The sequence below is a fragment of the Oreochromis aureus genome, linkage group 8, assembly GCF_013358895.1.
Source record: "Oreochromis aureus strain Israel breed Guangdong linkage group 8, ZZ_aureus, whole genome shotgun sequence".
Lineage (NCBI taxonomy): Eukaryota > Metazoa > Chordata > Actinopteri > Cichliformes > Cichlidae > Oreochromis > Oreochromis aureus.
In genome coordinates this window covers 22,053,477-22,073,708 of record NC_052949.1, presented here as the reverse complement: position 1 = coordinate 22,073,708, position 20,232 = coordinate 22,053,477, and the positions used below count along the sequence as shown (strand labels likewise).

The window sequence follows — 20,232 nt, the reverse complement described above, 5'->3', positions numbered from 1 at the left end:
CCCCATGAGCAAGCACTTGGCGAGAGTGGGAAGGAAAAACTCCCTTTTAACAGGAAACACCAGCAGAAACAGGCCTGAGGAGGGGCGGCCATCTTTCATGACAGTAGATTTATCTGTGTTTGTGATTGGTCAAATGCTTCTAGTGTCTTCTAGTGCATAGCAACACACACTGGAAACCCTGGGTTAACTTACTGAGTTGACACCCAGCTTCGTCCGACCGCTTATCCTGATCGCTGATGTTAGGCTAAGTAAATCCAGATATCCTGGTTATGTTGAATATGTAACAGGCCTCAGGTCCATTTCTCCCACCTTTCATGCCAATCCTTGCACACAAAAGTAAACCATCCCAAATAGGTTGACATACAATATTTATTTAGGTTCACAAAAATGATAAGTTAATTATCAGGTAGTCCACAAATATTGTGGGAATGGTCTCATACAGTCATACAAGGGGCAGGGGGGAACATACATGAGAAACCATTTAGGAACAGGCCCACCCAGAAACGCTCTGATATTACCAAATAAAGTATGAAGCATGGAGAAAGGATGAACTTAAACATTGGTTTAGTCTATGAAAAAAAAAAGGAAGTTGGTTACTTTTTTTCATTATTATAGCCATTATTTTCCAAATGAGTTTTTTTAGCCTTTAAAAACACAAGTCCCTCAGCTATTCAAAATATTTCTTCTTACTTATCTTTAATGAATGTAAAAAATAATCCGAACTAAAAAAAAAAAAAAAAGAAAGGGGCAGACCCTGCATTTAAAATATTGCCGTATATCAGGGTCATCCCTGAAGTGTCCCCCTCAGCAGTATCAATGGACCGAAACTGGTCAAAACTAGAAACCTAAATGTTGTAAAAACCCCTCCACAGTACAGTATCTGAGGGTATGTATATATATTTATATATACTGTATATCTCAAAGTAGTCTGTAGTGTCCCCATATTGCCCGTGGTGGGCTTCCTGACGCTGTCTCACACCCATTTCGTTTTCCTCCTCGCATCTAAGACCCCAATTCTGCCTTTACAGCAAGACATCTATTGCATTTCAGTTACCTTTGGGAATCCCACCGTCACCTTTCCGTCCACCCCTCTCCCCGAAACGTGTCTCGACCTCATGTATGTTTGCTACAAAAGATGTTACACATTATGAACACATCATGCAAAGTGGCAATTCGGTTTACAAAGATGGAGTAGTCGTGTGTGTGGGTGTTTGTTTTAAATCTGTAGCCATTTAGCTGCATTTGATTCAAACCCCCTCCCCCCAAAAAGAAAAAAAAAGATCTACCTGAAATCCCACCCATTTCCAAAGCCACCTCTCCCTTTACCCACTAACAAAACATAACAATCAGCATTAGAAACGATATTAAACCATGATTTTTTTTTTTCCTTTTGTACTAACCAGAATCTCCAGGAAAAAAAAAGGGAAAAACCCCAAAACAAAACAAATGTATACAGTGGACAGTTGGGCGTCTGAGTCCAGGTCTTAAATCTGTGTCTGGAAAAGCCATTGTAGCGAGGATCAGTGAGCATAAACCAGAGCGGCTGCTGCCTTTAAGAAGAAAACCTTTTAAAAACATGTCCTGCGGCAGCGGTGGCAACAGTTGGTTTAAGAAGAATCCCTGATTGGCTGAAAGAAGTCAGGTGACCACCAGGTGAGGTAAGAAAAGTCCCACCTTTCACGATGGGGATGATAGTATGGAGGTGTTTCCTCTAAAAGCCTAAAGTGTGTGTGTGTGTAAATTTCTGATTACAAACTGAACATCTGCTCACATGCGTCCACGCTCACACTCAAGTGCGTGATGGTTTCTGAGTCAATCTAAAAAAAAAACAAAAAAAACAAAAAAACCCACAAAAAAAAACCAACTGCATCGCACGTTCCCGTCTCCTCATGCAGCAAAGACTGTTGCGGAAACACAAACCCCAGTGGCTGAAAAACACCGGCAGAAAAGATTAAAAAAAGAAGAAGAAGAAACTAAATGAAAAACTGATGTTTGCTGCCTCGAATGTCCTTGAACTGCACATAGATTCCTTGGGCGTGACGATTCTTTTTTTTCATTTCTCGTTTTTTAGTTCAATAATATTTCTTTTATCTATGCATTTACTTAGGAAAAACTAACAAAGATCTCAGTTGCTCTCTTATTACTATGTGTGCGTATCTTTTTTTATTCTTTTTTTCTGTATTGATGTTTGCATTGGTTTTCTCCTCCTCTTCAAATTGTCCACGTTGAGTTTTTCTTGGTTTGCGTAGAATCTGTCTCTTTCAATATCATCAGTTTTTTTTATTTTGTTTTGTTTTTTGGGAGGTGGGGGGAAATCCCAAACCCACTTCTAGCCATTTACCCCCCTCCTCCCCTTCTCCACACACCCTTCCCACATTCATTTCCCATTCCCCTCCCCTCTCCCTCTCCAACATGGGAGCATGGGGGGGGGGCGGGTTCTTCAGTCCCGTGCGGCCTTCATCTCTCTGCCTCCATTGCTACACTAGCCTTCTGCTCTGCGCCCGTATGCGGGTTCACTCCCGTTGGCCAGGCTGGGCAGGGCTGTGTGGGGGGCTGCCCCTGAGTCCAGAGTCCCTGTGGAGGCTGCGGCACATTAGGTACATTTGATGAGACCCCCCAGCCGCCAACCTGGTGGGGTGGAGGTGAGGTGGCCATGGCGGCGGCCATGGGGCTTCCGCCACTGCCGCTGTTGAAGCTCTCGGAGGCCTTCAGCCGGGAGAACATAGTCAACGCGTCAGGGAAGTTGGGGGGCGTCGCTGGTGTGTTGGCTGGGGTGCACATCTGAGGATGAAGAGGGGAAAAAAAACAACAACGATCAATGCAGGAGTACACACATCCTCACTGAGCTGTTGTGGTTTATTAATAAATGACATTTCAGGCAGAAACCAACTGGGTGGGGGGTGGGGCAGCATTATACAATTTTTATTTATAACGGGTAAGAAACAGGTTAGAAAAAAAAAAACAATCACACTGCACTGCAGTACAATAATCTGTGAGACATCATGTTATCTGTGTAAATGACATAGAAAACCATTATCACTAAAAGGCTAAAGCAGGAATGATATATGTAGTCTCTGCACTGTGGTGTCAGTTTATATGTGAATTTTCACTGTTACTGAACTTTAATATCTCCATTTATCTCTAGTGCAGTCACTTATTTCCCAGCTCTCAGTTCCTCTGCATTTACTGCAAATCAGTAAACGTGGCATTCATTTGATTGGTGTCACACACAAAAAAACAAAAGTCATCAGTAACGTCACATTGTGCCTTCAGGTTTTATGATTTTTCAAATTGGGTTCCAGTGCATCAGTAACTGAATTACAGGAGAATTTCAACATTGCTTTATCACCCTGTCATAATGCAAAACTGTATAATAACTGTATAACGTATAACCAACTGCAAGCAAGGACAAACTGTCCTGGCATTAGAAGCAGACATAAAAAGTTAATAAATCATTCAGTTAAACAGCAGATAATATATTACTGTAATACTGTTAGTTAACAGTTTTGATCATTTCAAGGCAACAGCCACAGAAAGCACCACTCCAACCTCTCACGTGTAAATCTGTGCTTCTCTTCTTTGAATCCTGCTAGCTTGAAAACACAGCATCACTACTTTCTAATGTTCTACACTTAATGACTGAATATAGTAAAGAACAAAAAAAACAAACTGCGGTTTAGTCTGCCGAGACAGTGACACGATTTGAGTTGTGACACTATAACTTGTGTTTTATTAACACTACTTCCAGTGTTTCCACAAGTGTCTAATGATTTCTTCTACAAAACTCTGCCAAAGGAGGGCCAGAGAGGGGCTTTCCCTCTCATATTATTACTGAACTCGTGTACCCAGTTCACTGTACACCAGTGCAGCTGTGGTGCAGAAAAATGTAGCTGCACATGCCAGTTATAGTTAAAAAAATAATAAAAAAATAAGCCCTATTCCATAAATGTACATACAAAGTAGCCTTTAACAGTGCTTAAAGGCAGTTATTCCTCCAAGAGAGGCAGATTGTTTTACATAACTGAAAGGGAATTTAGGGGAATCCCAGCCACCCTCTGCTTCCTGCCGAGGGTCCTAATGATAACATAACGGCCTGCTGTTTAGGTCCACTTCCTGTTTCATCTCTAGAATGGCCTCCAATTTTATTTAGCAGACCAAATAAACTTGGTTAGGTTGCTGATCTTGTTTTGTGGACACGTACAAAAAAAAGCATACAAGTGCACATGATGTTCTCATTTTGAGCTCCAAGTGTTTATTACTACATGATTCACAGTTCAAAATTATCGTTATTCATCTTATACCAGGCCTTTCAGTTCTTCCGCTGTCTGAAAAGAACAATCTCCATTTCCCTTTATGGCAGCTTGCTTCTGATAGGTTGCCCCTCACAAACTAAAGATTTAAACAGTAGATTGGAGGGGTTACTGTGATCAGAGCGTGTGTCTGAGAAGACCATTTTAAGAATATCTTCTCTATCTGATGTCACACAGACTCAACAGGTGGGGAAAAAAAGCTTAGAGCAGACCTGAGCTTTTGGCTCACAGTAATCATGGCGACCTTATTCTCTGAAAAATCAGGAAAATAAAAATCAAAGTATCCATAATCGCTGTAGACTAGAGTTATCAGCATGCATATAACTAGGATATAGGGTCTTTTTTAGTTATTGTTACTGTCTTAAAAGTTTTACTTAAATACCCCACTTGAACCTGTAAAAGCATTTACAGGTGCTAATAAAAACTGTTTGCTACAAATATACCTTTATATAAAAGACACACACAGTCTCCCTGACTTTATTATACTCCTGAGCTCTGACCCTCCTCTGTGCCAGCACTGTTATTGTTTTATTGCCACAAGAGCTGTTTCAGTGGCCACCCAGAACGTGCACACTGACACTCACACACACACACACACACACACACACACACACACACACACACACACACTACACCCATGTGCCAACCAGCTTGCAGTTACCAGGCCATGTAAACAACATGTTTGGCAGATCAAAAATAGAAAGCCTTTATCATCCTCGCTAACGCAGCTTCTCGCGCACTGCTTCATGACCTGCTTCCTCCACAGTGTCCCTGCCTCAGTTTATGACCGGAAAAACAACAACCTACTGTTCCTCGGGAGAAGCAGAGGTGGAGCCCTGTTTAGGCAGGAGCGTCGCCACCTAAAAATAAGAGCCAGGGCTGGGAGGGCAGGGCGAGCATCTGCTTGACTAAATAACCCTAAATCATCGGGCCTGAACAATGGAAGAAAACAGCTTGGCAACACAGAGGAGCGGCGTTATATAACACCGAATTTATTTAAGTATGACTGAGCTGGGATGGGCATCTCGAGGAAAATTACTGTTTGATATATGCTAGGAACTATCTGACCATTCTTCAAATTAACCAGCTTCATAAAAACATCTTTCGTTCCCTTTTTCATTCTTCACGGTGTTACTGGAACTTTGAATACAAACTTCCAATTTTCCCATAAACATCCTCCAAGCCTTTTTTCCCCCCTTAACACTTAAACAAAATATCCAACATTTTCGGCTCTTTCATATTTAACTGGAAGTTGTTTTACAAGTTTCCCAGAATGGAGAGTCACAGGCTCCATGAATCAGCTATGAGGAATAACAGCTGCAGTGACACATGGATATCGGACAAAACAAAATTGCTAACAAGACAAAGGTGGAAAAAAAAAAAAAAAATGTTTTCCTTGCTGATGACCAGAACTCAGGGCAACTTGTGGTATCTAATCAGCCCTGAGCTCCACCACCCAGGATGTGCAGACTGTGACACATAGTCTTGGCACACAAACAGCCATCATAGGGAAAAGTCAAAGAAAACAGTGACAGGAACACCATTATTCCCCTTGGGACTGTAATCAAACCACCTTGCCCCCTAAGAGTGCTGCGGCTTGCAGGTTAGTCCTGCGAATGTGCAGGTTCCAGGCCGGGCCGGGCCAACCTGAGCCAGAGGTTCTCTGAGAGGCAAACCGTTATGAAAGGTGAGCGCGTCCACTGTGCCGACAGGAAACGCTGGCTCATGTCTCTGAGGCCGCTTCCTGCAGTAAAGAGACACCCTGGAATGCTGAAGTGACCTCTGTGATCCTTCCTGTGCTGCCGGGATTTCTTAAGCCTCACGGTGAGTGTGTGAACTCAGGTAAAAAACAATGCCTCCTTTTCATTCGGCTCAGGAATGAAAAATGAGGATTAAAATGCTGACACGTGACCTTTGTGCTTGTCTGCTGAGACCTTTGCAACTGACTCACTCATCCATAAACACACACATAAGCAGGTACAAATATACACCTGCAGTTAGCAATGCGACAATACATTTCACCAGCTTTAAACAGAAAGACTCGAACATCGCGCGTCGTCCTTGCAGGAGACCTTGGACAGAGCCGGGGACGTAGACGATATCGACCCACAGGCATGGGGATCTGCTTCAAAATCACAGCAGCTGTCTTCTCTGCCAGGATGTCTCAGTGTGGATCTGACAGATTATTAAACACCTTCACACTGACAAAAGCTTCAGCAGCGCCCAGACCTGTCAGTGTCACTACTGCTACAGTGGAACACACAATCACGCATCTATATACACACACAGAAGTCTTCCATACCAAATTTGGGATATACCACATGATATTAGCACAGCTAGGCTTTGTTTTGTCTCCAGACAACAAGTGTTATGCTTTATGTGCAGAGCATTAGAGTGGGGAGAAAAAAGAAAACATCAGACCTGCCACCTGCAGAGGTAAACTCTCACACATCCTACAGAGATTAAAGGCATGGCTCGGGTGAAGTGTACCGAGGCAACAGGTTAATGTGTGTTTTCTCTTCATGTGTATTAAGTAGCAGATTAACTCAAGGACAGACTAACACTGCAAGACCTGCTGAGACCGGCGTCTTCAGGCCAGGGTTCAAATCCAGCTGGTCCTTGAACAAGCAACGCGCACACACTTAAGTAAGCATGTCCTAAATTCAAAATGCAACAAAAGGTGAATAAATGTAACAAAAAAAAAAATCCATACACCTCTGATTTCCATGAATATGGTTATAAACTGATCTATACAACCTTTTAGGCCTTTTGACCTGTGGCTCATATAACGTACATCTGCAGAGATCCCATTAAAGGGGAATTTTTTTCCTTCCCACTGTTGCCAAATGCAATGGAGTCGTCTGATTGTTGGGTTTTCTCTGTATTATTGTAGGGTCTCACCTTACAAACTTAAATACCTTGTGATAGGTGATTGTTGTTGTGGTTTGGCACTATATAACTAAAACTATTTACCATTACCTTATTATCTGCCACCTTTGCTGTTGTGGAACTTACCCACAGATTTCATTCATCCATAGACAGGGGTTGTTTTTTTGGTTTGGTTTTGTATTTTTGTCTCTCTAACAAGAGAAAAACAGTTATTTGATTCAATTTAAAATCTTATAATTTATATTTTGTGAGTCTATCCATGCATTTCTTTGCATTTCTTGGTGATTACTAAAATGAAAGTTAATTAAGATGAGATGCAAGTATAACTGCACAGGTTAACACAGTCACCTGACATACAAACAAAAAATAAAAAAATTCCCCTGGTTTGAAACTGTGACGAAACAAAACCCAATGTACTCCCAATGCCGGTTCCAAGCCCGGATAAACAGGAGTGTTCCATCATAAAGGGCATGCAGTGCCAAATCAAATGTGTGGATCAGTTCTTGCGCTAACCCCTTGGAAAATAAGGGAGCGGCCGAAAGTGTCTTTTCTTTGTGAAGGAGCTGCTTGCACATGTGCAAACAGCTTGCACAGTTGCTCTTGTGCTTTTCAGGCAACAGTCATTGTACAACAATTTAACATTTAAGTGAGACCGCACAGGGGGTGCATGTAGTCATACGCATGTTGACATAAAATGTGTCTGCATGGGAGGTCTGCAGTTGTGTCATGCGCATTTAAGTAAAGTAGGATGGGAACCATGCGAGTATTAGATTGGCTCAGTTAGGGATATTAATAGTTATTTGATATCTAAGAATATGAGATACTTAACTTAGTTCTGTGAGGTAAACTTGCTAAGATAAATGAAACTACTTGAATGAGTTAACAATCTAGGGGGGAAAAAAAAAAAAAAAAAAAATCAGTAACCCCCCCCCCCCAAAAAAAGAGTAAAATACTAGCTTATATTCCTGGAAGTCGAATCTGTTCAGACAGCCAATGTTTCGAAACAGAAGCACATGTTACTGCTGCATTAAAGCGACAACCTTCAAGACAGCAGACTGTGTGTATAAGTGAAAGTAGCAGCATAAGAAGTGCTACAGCACAGAGGTCTGGCTATTGGTAGCAGATATACAGATGGAGAGACGGGGAGGAATAACAGACAGCGAGAAGCCGTTTGTGTTCAAAACAGAGCCAACAGAAAGAGGTTACCATGGGGACGGTTGTTATGAGGAAGCAGTACAGATCTCCCGTTGATGGGACGGGACTGAGGCAGACTCTGTGGTCACAGCAGCCCGGCCTCGTCCACTCTCGCTCTCTTCAAGACTGTTTGAGGAGAAACGTACGGCTTACTGGCAGCGACCGCTCGAAAGACGCCTGGGCTGAGCCTGCGCTGGAGCTACGTAAACCTCATTTCGTGTATGTGTGTGTCCACAAACACAGATGAGCTGAAGTTATTTCCAGTCTAACCAAAGACATTCCTCAGAAATATCAAGTGTGTGCGTGTGTCTGAGTGCCATGCAGGCAGGCTGAAAGCTAGGACGTGCTTATCCTGTTTCAAAGCTGTGCTCAGGGTCTGGTTACATTTTGCAAGTGGCGACCCTAACCGACCACCTCCATGTAACGTTAACCTTTACACACACACACACACACACACACACACACACACACACACACACACACACACACACACACACACACACACACACACACACACACACACACACACACACACACACACACACACACAGAGCCCGTTTCAGCCTCTCTGGATTTTTCCGCCCAGCTGAGTGATTTTAAGCCAAATTCTGCAACGGATGAAACGTCATCCGTTTGTTTCCATTAATCTAACCGAGGCAAACAAACGCTCCTTTGATGAGACAATGTCTCATATTCACGTACAGCAAATAATACTCGTCTATTTCATTCAAACATGAACATACACGTACAGAGATATTTAAAAATGGAAGAAGAAACCAAATTAAAGCCTGTGCAAACACACCGCCCGACAGCAACACATGACATGTAATCCTAGTTTCTTTTTCTCCATCATTTTCCACTGAAGTGAATATTAGTGTAAGCTTATGACATATCCGTTTTCTCTCACCTCTTTTTCTCTCACTTCCTTCTTCCCGTCTCCTTTCTGTCTACGACCTGTTGCATACACTTCACGCATTCTATGTCAGCTCTCGCAGCAAACTCAGCTGTGAGATCTGAGAGACACACGAATAGTGAGAGCTGACGTGCAAATCCTCTCTGCTCAAATACTCTTTGTCGTATATATATGTGAACGCACAGTTCTACCCTAAAAACAAACTCATTGTGAGTGCATCACGTCAGAAAATTAGTTTTTAAAATCAGCTTTTTGTTTCAGATAACCTCTTACATTTTTAGATAATTAGGATTTATAAATGTATCTGTTACACATTAATACTTACAGCAAGTGTTCGGTTGCATAGTCAAAAAATGTTATATCACTTCAAGTCTGTCAGCTTTCAAAATAGCCCTCAACCTTATCTTAATGAGGGCAATGAAGTGGATTATGATTCCTATGGTACAGCCTAAACTGTACCCTCTGAAAGGGTGAGAAGCTCAGACAGTTGGAGTTAGCTTGAAGTGGAGTCACTGCTCCTTTGTAGCATGAAAAGAAGTCAAATTAAGTGATTCAGACATCTACTTGTAATGGCTCCTGGGAGTGGGAGGGGGCACTAGGGTAGACTGGAGACTCGATCTCCAGTGAGTCTCTTTTTGCAAGCCACGCTGAGCTGAAGGGCCACTGAATGGCGGTGTAGCGCTGGTTCATGTGTGGCTGCACCAAAGAAAAACAGCACAAGGACTACCATCTCCAGCTACAGTCTAAGATGGTGGAGTTCATCTGCATGCTGAGAAACTCACTGGAGAGACAGCTGACTCCACTAAAGTGTAATTTAGCTGTCACCAAATGTTTGGCTTAAACTTGCAGAGGAGCACCTTAAACTGTATTGTTTATCAATTCATTTAACAATGCACACATGCATGTCTGCATACCGTACTGTAATAGCACCTAATCTTTAGGAAACACCGAGTCAAAATGTATCTACAAACGTTGACACAAAAGTACGCTAAATTTAACTTCCTTTACAAATGATCCCAAACACTTGTGTAGGATTCCTTGGATCATTTTGACATTCCTTTCCTTGCAACAGGCTATTCCTGCATGCTCCTACCAGACTCATGTTTAGGAGCATCTTATTCAGGGTTCATGGGTTTGGCTGTTTGTCTTCAAACAAGAAGGTGCTTAGCCTTAATTCAACTGTTTCACAGCTTCCAGTTACAGATCTTAAATGGGCTCTTCTGGATCTGCAGAAAAGAAAACAGCAGGATGTGCATGAGTGCTCTAAGGTGCTGGATGTGTGGGAAGATGTGCAATTCCCAGCAACACCAGGTCAGGACTAGTCTTAGGTTTATTTACATTACACAAGTTTGGAGAAGTGTGTATGCTTTGTGAAACATTCGCTTTAATTGTATTGTGTTTGTTTGGACTTGTAAGGAAAAAAATGCCACTTTAAACTACGCAGATCTGTGTCCGTTCGGGAGGAACACTGCAGCAGTGTGAGAGACCTCGCACACTACTGCAAAAGAGGATGGATATTAATCTCTGACATGAAGTATTTATAACTTGAAAGCCAAGAACAACAACATGACACGAAATGCCTCCTTAATTTATTAAACTGCTGGCAGAGTGTGGAGACTGGGAGCTGGAATTAGTGTTGACTATAGCATGTTTTTAAAACACGGGGTAACCTCAACATGATGACAGTTTAACAAAACTATGTCCAATTTGAAACAACAACAACAACAAAAAAAAAAACCCCAGCAAAAAATAAAAAAATAAAATCACTGTTTTTAAGTTAATTTAATTACTGATGTTCGACACCAGATTTACTTGTAATTTGACATTGCAAACCATAAACACAAACAGATGGATCAACATAAATCTTCCCCATTTGTGGACCACAAAGAAGAGAAATTATAAAGAGGAAGAAATGGCTAAAAGGCTAATGGCAGAAGAAGGAGGAGCTCTGGCAAGACAAAGCTGAAACAAAATGGAAAGGAGGACAGACAGAAAAAAGCAGAAAATGCTGAATAGCCCATTGCTGCATTAAGAGTACATGATTCTGCCTGCCTGCCTTTTAAATGTTTAAATAGGGAGTGTTCTTATGTGTGAGCCATTACTGTTTTTTGTTTTGAAGCTGCAGCTCTGTAGTTAGGTCCCAGTGCAGTTATTATGAAGGGAAAAAATGAATAAATGGGCATTTCATTTTAAAATCTGCTTCTTCTGCTTCTGACGCTAAATCAGTAAATATAAAATAACTGCTTTGTTCATGTTTGTAGAAATGTTAATGAGGATTTTATGTTAATTGAAAAGCCCTGTGATTAAAACTGCTATTTAACAAACATCCAGGCTGCCTGTTTAAACAGAGGATGTGACCATTTAGAAACAATAGTCTTATGAAACCAAAAATAGCACAAAAAACTGTCAAAAAACTTGACACACCTGACACATTTATAATACTACAACTGCTTCTCAAAGCATGCTTGGACTTCAGGTATCGCTTGCACATAGTGGAAAAACTCTAAACAACTGGATTTCCATTCATCCGTTTGCTAACATCCTCTCCAAACTCAAAGAAACTGTAGATTCTTTTAGTATTCGAGGTCTGACTATCGACACCATCGCAGCAACCTAAACCAGACGGGGCAGCTTCTCTCTATGTTTTATCATCCCAGCGCACAGCTTACCAACAATGAGGTGACAGTTGGGGTTTCTGGGAGTGGCTGGACGTCAGATCTGGCCGTTTTTTTGCTGAACTAAATAAAGGAAGCAAAACAGGTGCCGCTGAATGTTTCAAGTGACCATCTCCTCCCCTCAGTTTCTAGCAGCTGAGTCCCGCTGACTCTTTGAACATATGTATGTGAGCTAATATTGTACACACACTCGCACAGAGCTCTGTCTGGAATGTGCTCCAGAGAAATTCTGTTGATCATTAGCTCGGATGTTCTGTTTTGGTGTGCATGTGTTATGACGCCGTTAAATAAGGAAGGAGAACGAGAAAGAGAAACAAAGAAGTGAGAAGCAATGAAAGTCAAATAACAGCAACAGAACTACAAATACAGGAGAACTGGGAGTGTGACCAGCTGCACACACTGTGCCCCTCACAACAGTGGCTAACAGGCTAACAATAGGTGTTCAGTGGCACTCATATCTAGAAAAAGGAGTTTGGTAAGGAAACAATTAGCCCAAAGGTCATCGTGACAGAGAACCAATCACAGGTGCACTCGGATTCAGCCTGCCTAAAAGACACCCTTCTTAAAGCTGTGCATACTCAGATACATCTCAATTAGTTTTTGTTTTACCTCAAAAACATACATATCAGATCTTTGTTATCAGTATCGATGCAACCCAATAAGGCCAACTACAAGTTTAAAAAGCCATTATTAGTATGTTGAAGTTAAAACCCTTTGTACATATTAAGACACAAAAGAAATGCTCAATGTTCAAATGTTCAAAGTGTTGGCTCCATACAAAACGCAAAGAGCATCTTCCATCCAAAATTCCTGTTCACAATACTACTAATCTGTTTTATCCTAAAAAAAATAATGCATTAAAATATTGCAAATCAATTAACATCAAAATTTGTTAACTTTTCAATAAAATCCATGACTGCTAGCTAGCAAGAGAGACCAAATAGACACTGGTGATGAGTTAAAGGTCATGAATGCAAGTCGGGAAAGCAGGAAAGGGATGGATATGGCCCGGAAAGAACCCCGCTGGAATAGCAGGACTAAGTACCAGCGATACATGGCTGAGAATCAGCTGACCGCAGCCTGATTGCAGTGCTGCAGCCACCTGAGCAAAACAGGGCAGACACAATGTGGCAACACTGCCTTCATTCAACACACAAGGGTGCTATGTGCTGCTTGTGTTTTCTGAGCCATATGCCTAACTCCTGTGTGTGTGTGTGTGTGTGTGTGTGTGTGTGTGTGTGTGTGTGTGTGTGTGTGTGTGTGTGTGTGTGTGTGTGTGTGTGTGTGTGTGTGTGTGTGTGTGTATGTATAAGTGTACCCTGTGACTCTTAGAAACAGTGAAACCCAATCTAACTCGACCGCTCATAAACACATCTGGTCCTCGCAACCATCCCACATGGATTCCCATTCCCCGAGTCCCTTGAGCCAAAGTTCCTGTGTGTTTGGGTGTGTGTAGCTGCATGCATGCCTTTGTGTGTGTGTTTGTGGGTCTGTGTGTGGTAAGGGTTCTGGGAAGTTGTTCTCCTGGAAACATGCAGGGCAACATGCTGGAGCATGCAGAGCACAGGCCAAGCCTCTTCTGATGTGGTTAGGTGCTTGGCATGGCTATGTGAGACACACACACACACACACACACACACACACACACACACACACACACACACACACACACACACGTTAACAACATTAGCAGATCTAGACACGATTAACTCTGCAATCTGAGACACTGATGCATGCACACCCATGGGATTACATAGCATGAACACATGACATCACAAAACGCTGTGAGAAAACAAACTGGATTTAAAATTAATGCACTTCTGTCAGTAATGTCTGTAACAGGACAGAGGACACCCTGTTTTGATTGTGACGGAGACACAAAGCAGCTTTGTGTTAACTCAGTTATTGTATCTTCCACCCAAATACCTGGCATTGCCATACCATTTCCTCATTTCAGCCCAAAGCTAAACACCCAGCGTTGCTCGTTTTCATTCATTCCTCGCTGGCATTAAAGAAACAGTCCAAGCATCCTTGATTAACTTTGGTTAGCCTTTCCTGATGAACGGATAAAGGTTGAGATACTGAGAGGGAGAGAAATGGGAGCAGACAGTCGTCCATGTTGTCACACAGTGATTTATGGAGGTAATTATACCTCTGCTCTTCTGCATGAGCACACCGCACACTTCTCAGGAATTAGCTCTTACATGGATGGGGAAAAGTTGGGATTTCAAAAAAAAAAATTGTTTTTAAAGCCACACCCGGACACCGAAAACCCACTGTTTGTAGTTACAAAAACAAAAAAAAAAAACACCTCAAACACACAATCACACACCAAACCCTCCTCCTTTCTCCTGCTGAGTGTTCATATTGCTGGGAAACAGCCGTTAAACAACCTCACGCCTACTTTTATCACTGCCCAGCAGTGCTCTAGACTGTTCTTCTACATCACTGCACGCAGCCAGTCTCCGCTGAACGTTGCCCTTCATAAAATCGGTTCCATCCACCTCACGCGTGATGCTTGCAACAAAAGGCAATCAGAGCACAATAAAAATGTGATCATTCAAACTATATAGCACATTGTTTTGGACTGCATCATGTTGCCAGTATGTAGGCCAGGATGAGTTGGTCTTAGGAGCAGAATCATTCAAAGGCCTTTAAAATCATGTTTTGAAGGTTACTTTCTGCTTGTATTTAACCATTACACTCATAAACAATCGGAAAGCGACAAGGCCCGATCCACAGGACATGAACAGGGGACAGTCACAAAGGACGTGACTTTAGATGTGTTCAAAAGAGAAAAGGGAGGGTGAAATATTTCCTGAGGAGCATTTTTTTTTTTTTTTTTATCCTGACCTACTAAGCCAACGTGCTTTTTAACACCACAGCCCTGACTTCATTCAATAGGACCTCAGTAGACTTCCTTTAAAAGCAGTGACTGACAAAAAACACACTCATTTAAACCAGGCTCTGTGGCTTAGTTAGTTTGCGCTGGGCTTAGTCACATGATGGGGGTCACATGTGGAAGTCATCCTGTTGGGCTACTTCCTCATCTGTGGTCACATGAGTCTTCATTCACTTTATTGTGGCTGTATGTGTGTTTGTGCATGCCCTACATTGAGAAATATTAATCATGGAAAACAGTGATACTAGTGTGAACACACAGCATCAGTGTTTGCCCTACAAAGACACACAAAGAACCACATGGAGACGGGGAGTTACACCGTCTAGACAACATTAATCAGAAAACATGATGACTGAATTGATGATGAGGTTTTCGCAGACTTGCTCATGTACATTTTTCCCATGAAATCATTTGTTTTGTTTTGCTTTTTTCAAACAAATGACCAATCATTTTCTGTTAATTACAGTCCTGAGACAAGATAATGAAAAGGGTGAGGATTTACTGACCACTGATGTGGCAGATTTTTAACAGGATAAACTATACAGTAAATCAAAAATAGCTCAAAATTTTAAACCTTAAATTAATTTTTATAAAATCCCTGGGAAAATAAGCTCAGAACGGCTCTTAAATACATATGAAAACAAAACGGGCAGAGGTGCTACAGAATTTGCATAACATTTGATATGAGGAATTAGCATCAAAACAGCCCGCAGCAACAGACGTACAACCCAGAAAACACGCGTTCCAAGTGTGAATGAAACGAAACGATATGTTGTTGTAGGGCTGCTGAAAAGAGGATGGTTATAAAACAGGAAATACAGAATGATTTCTAGAACTGTTGTGTGTTGGATCTGTAAAAAGCCAACATAGTGAGCCGTGCAGACTGAGCACCAGGGTGCACTTGCTACGTTCAATGTGAAAGGGTCCATTTTGGGTTAGTGCAAGCATTGCATCCTGCAGGAATGTAATGTGGTTGCAGTGTTTGTATGTACAGTGTGTGTGTGCTTGGAGGAGAAATCTGGGAGTAGACTGGGAGGAGGTTACACAAAACACAGAGCAGATTGGGCTGTGATTAGGGCATGTGAAGTAGGTGCAAGCTTTGATGACTTCATTCAAAAACACAGAAATGAATGGACAATCTGGTGCAGATAGCATCCACATGTGGTTGTGTACTCTGTGAATCATGCAGCAACGTATGTAGAAACAAACAGGAGGTAAATGCATGTCTGTGCAGAAATTGCAGCTCTTTAAATGTGATACACCAACACGCAGGCCCTCCTGTGAGTCGGTAAAAGGAAATTATAATGACAAGAGCTTTAGCTAACTCCTCCAGCATTCACAGCATTACGTAAGATTGTACTGGTGAGTGGACCCACTAACCCCACTATTTGATATGGGCTATAACCCTCTGACACAGAACGCACAAATGATTCATTACCAAAGCGCAGATAAACAAAAATCCGGCTCAAGCTAGCTTATAAATCCTTATCGGCCAGCACTTTGTTTAGAGATAAAACACATGTTCTTAAACAACAGCACTTTTGAACTTGAGGTGATTTCAATTTCAGGACGCCAAATTTAGATAGGAACATGATTCGCCAAACCTTACTCTGGCTCACACATTGTCTTTGGGACTCTAACCCCCCTTCAAAAAAACAAACAAACAAAAACCCACAATGGCACAAATCAGTTCACCGAATGGCATCTGTAAACTAACTGACCTACGTGACGTCCTAATGTTGCTCCGCTGCCAAGAAACCCATGCCAGTGCGTGGGTTAAAGGCTTCAGTTTGTATTGCGACACAAAAAAAGCGACGCGGCCGCATTTAAAACACAAATCTGGCTGAAGAGAGACAGCATGGGAGAGAGAGTGTGTGCTGGAGTTAGGAGTGAGAGCAAAGTGGATTAGATGTGTATACCAACGAACGCTGTGGCACGATAAGCTGCAGGAAGGTTGGACACGCTGCCCTGCTGTAGTACTGTTGTGACTCACACAAAAACACCCACACTTGTGCATGCACAAAATACAAATCTGTGTATGAAAGAAGTGTGTGAGCGCAAACAGACATGCAAAAGGAAAAAAATGAGGAACGTGAACCAGTGATTATGCAAGATCACATCCATAACAATAACACAACACACACACACACACACACACACACACACACACACACACACACACACACACACACACACACACACACACACACACAGGTGAGCTGCATTCTGACTTTCCTCATCCGGTCTCTGCAGCATGCTCAGCTCCCGTTTGGCACACAGCACAGGGCAGCTCTTGGCAAAGTGTTTACTCGCAAATTAAAGTGAGACATTTCATGAGCTAAATGGAAGCCTGAGATGCTCTTATTGAGTGATCAGATGATAAAGGAAGCCCACCTTGCTTTCTTACAAAAATGCTGATTTATTTAAAAACAAAATAAAGGAAGAAAAAAAGACTGCGCTCAGTGTGAACACTTACCACCCAAAAGCATAAAAGTGCACACGAGCGCACACTAAAACACAACGCAATACAAAAAAATCAAATCCTCTTTTCTTTCATCCCAATCTCTCCCTCCTCCTTATACTTGAGGCTAAAACGATCAGCGGTTTAATGACTTTGAGAGAATGCGAAAACATAATGGCGGACAATTTTGTCCAAAATAAATAAAATAAAAACAATCCTCTCACGTCTACGTCAGGCTCTTCCAGCTGCCATGCAATGCAGCTGAAAACAAAGGCATGTGTGCTGCCAAAGTGCACTGCTGCAAAGAGCCCAAATACTGCTCATGTTTCATAATATTCAACCCCTGTGTGTGTGTGTGTGTGTGTGTGTGTGTGTGTGTGCGTATACACAGTCTCCTACAGCACAAATGCCTTCCTGTTAACTCTGCTCTGATTCGTCTCCCCCGTAACGTGCACTGTGTTGGAGGGGGGAGCAGCTACAACCCAATGAGAGAAAAACGGGTGAATTACTGACAGCAAATGCAGCAGCAGCACGAGGGTCTATTTGAGAGAGGCAGCTGTCTTCCTGGAAAGAGGTTTTTTTTTCTCTCTTCTCGCTTACTCAGAAACAGAGGCCCTTCCTTCCGTTATGCAGCCCAGCTAATACAATGAAAAATGAGGTGTTTTTTTAATCCAACATTCAACATTCTCCCTCCTCTTCCTCCTTTATGTACACACACAATCTCTCTTCCTCTCTCTCTTCTGCTTTGTGTGTGTAGCTGCTGCATGCCTGCTAGTGTGTTTATTTCTGGAAGCTCACAACATGGCCGACATGTGCTTTGTTATTGTTAGTACAACATCATATCTCTCGGCCTATAAGGGCTGTTCCCCTGCCCCCATCCCACCCAAAACAAGCAGAGCAGGTAGCCTTAAAGAAACACCAGCCTAAACAACATTCTGTGTCTAAAGAGAAGAAGGAAGGGTATGTATTTAGAAAAACTAGATTGTCATCAACCCCCTCCTCCCCACACTCACCATTTGATGATGATGGCCATATGGAATATTTGTTTCTTGAAAAAAGGCACTGAGGGCAGTCTAAAACGAAACACAGAAAACAAATGACATTTTTTAACTGGCAGACAGAAGCAAGAAACACAGCTACCGGGCAATTTCTGCTGTAATGCGCGTTTTTATGACACAATACAACGAGCGTGCTGTGAAGAGAAAAAATAAAAGTACAGCTTGATCTATGGCCGACTGAGCGCAGACCAGACTATAATGTACCAAAGTAGTCCTTTGTAGGCTAGTCGATACAACACGGCGGTCATCTTTATTGCGTAATAGTACTCTGGCCTCGCCTGTTCACTGCTGTCATGTATCGGATTATAGTATTTAATCTAGAGTGAGGTCTAATTGGATAGCTGTACTGCGTTACTGTGTACTCTCAACGGATTTACTTCAGCTAAAGCACAGATAGCTCTACTTTAAATACAGCCAAAGTTATGGCATGAAAGTAGCCACATTAAAAAAAAAGGGAGGGGGGGATAACACTAACGCTTTGTTTAGTGTTAAAAAGCTTAAAAGACATAAACAATAAATAAATAAATAAATAAATAAATAAATAAATAAATGTGGGTAAGGGTAGGCAGACACGCTTAAATGAAAGCTAGCAGTGGGTGAGACGTAAACATTAGCCGTGTGGCTGCTAACGTTAAGCCGCTCGAGCTTTATTTTCTTTTCTGTCTCCCCCCCACACTCCTTTACCTCAAACTGCCAATGTGCCGCTTGCAAAAGCTGCTTCGCTTGGTCTGCCGCACAACCCGCCGTCAGGACGAACTGGTTAATCATGACTTGATGTTTGAGTTCATCCATTTTCGACGAAGCCCGTGTCCTATTCGCGGCGGCTGGCTCTGAAGCAGACTTTCGACCGTTTTTTCCTCTTTCTTCACTCGAGTTGTATTCCGTTCCCTCTGCCTCAGTCGTCCACCATTACAGCCGGTTGAGCAAACACAAATATTTACTGTAGGAGCGGTAGTGGAAGGAACAAGACGTGATTGACAAAAGCACGCAGCCAATCACGTGAGAGCACCGCCGGTGGGACTTGTATGCCGCAAGGGAAGGGTCTCGTTTCGGCGTGTGTTTATCCGGCTGTTTCCGGTTAATTTTGACACCTACGCGCACATTAAGCTTAAATAGTTTACATTTGTAAAACGGTTTGAAAATACGGCACACCCACGGTGTTAAATTCGCCGCGAACGGGGGCTAACCTCCCACCGCAGGAATCTCAGAAACGGTTTGTTTTGGACTACAAATCCCGTGAGCACGCGCTTTGTTTGTAAAGCTCCAGAAGGCGAGGCTTTAGTGAATGACGGCCGCTCTCGTCCAATTCCCAGGCTCGCTGTGTCACTACCTCGCCAAATATGGTAAACAAATCCACCATCGCCAATTACATCGCTCCGAGTTAAATTAGGGACAGCCGACAGCCGTGGGTGAATAGCGTCGTGTCTGCTCTGGGCAGTTTCTCACAAAACTACCTCTCACTTGTGTGTGTGTGTGTGCGCGCGCGCGTGCGTGTGTCATATCAGTGCCGCAGCGTATCAGTGCGGACTGCGGCGGTACTACAGCCTTTCGCATCCCCATTTCTCCTTTGTTGAAATAACAGTCTCTGTTTACACTGATGGGTTGCAGGGCAAATTCCCCTTTTTTTCCCTTTCACTTGCCCAAGGACTTGCCAACAGGTTAGTTAATGGGTAGCATTTCATTTTTTTAGTAAACAGGACACTGTGTTTTGTTTTGTTTTTTTTAAATCTACATGTAATTATTCAGTAGTTAGAAATTACCACAGTAATGAGGGTATAATTTCAAATCTCTAAACAAATGAAATTAATATGAAATAATGTGAGAATACAG

At 42.4% G+C, this 20,232-nt stretch overlaps 1 protein-coding gene across 1 annotated transcript; it reads right to left on the bottom strand.

Moving 5' to 3' along the window:
* Positions 1-351: 351 nt before the first annotated feature.
* On the bottom strand, positions 352-19,658 carry ubald1a (UBA-like domain containing 1a). Its single transcript, XM_031748852.2, has 3 exons — positions 19,087-19,658; positions 18,358-18,417; positions 352-2,781 (listed from the first exon to the last, which is right to left on the bottom strand). The coding sequence occupies exons 1-3, from the start codon at positions 19,192-19,194 to the stop codon at positions 2,458-2,460; spliced, it is 492 nt and encodes a 163-aa protein (XP_031604712.1). The 5' UTR covers positions 19,195-19,658; the 3' UTR covers positions 352-2,457.
* Between the last annotated feature and the right edge of the window lie 574 nt (positions 19,659-20,232).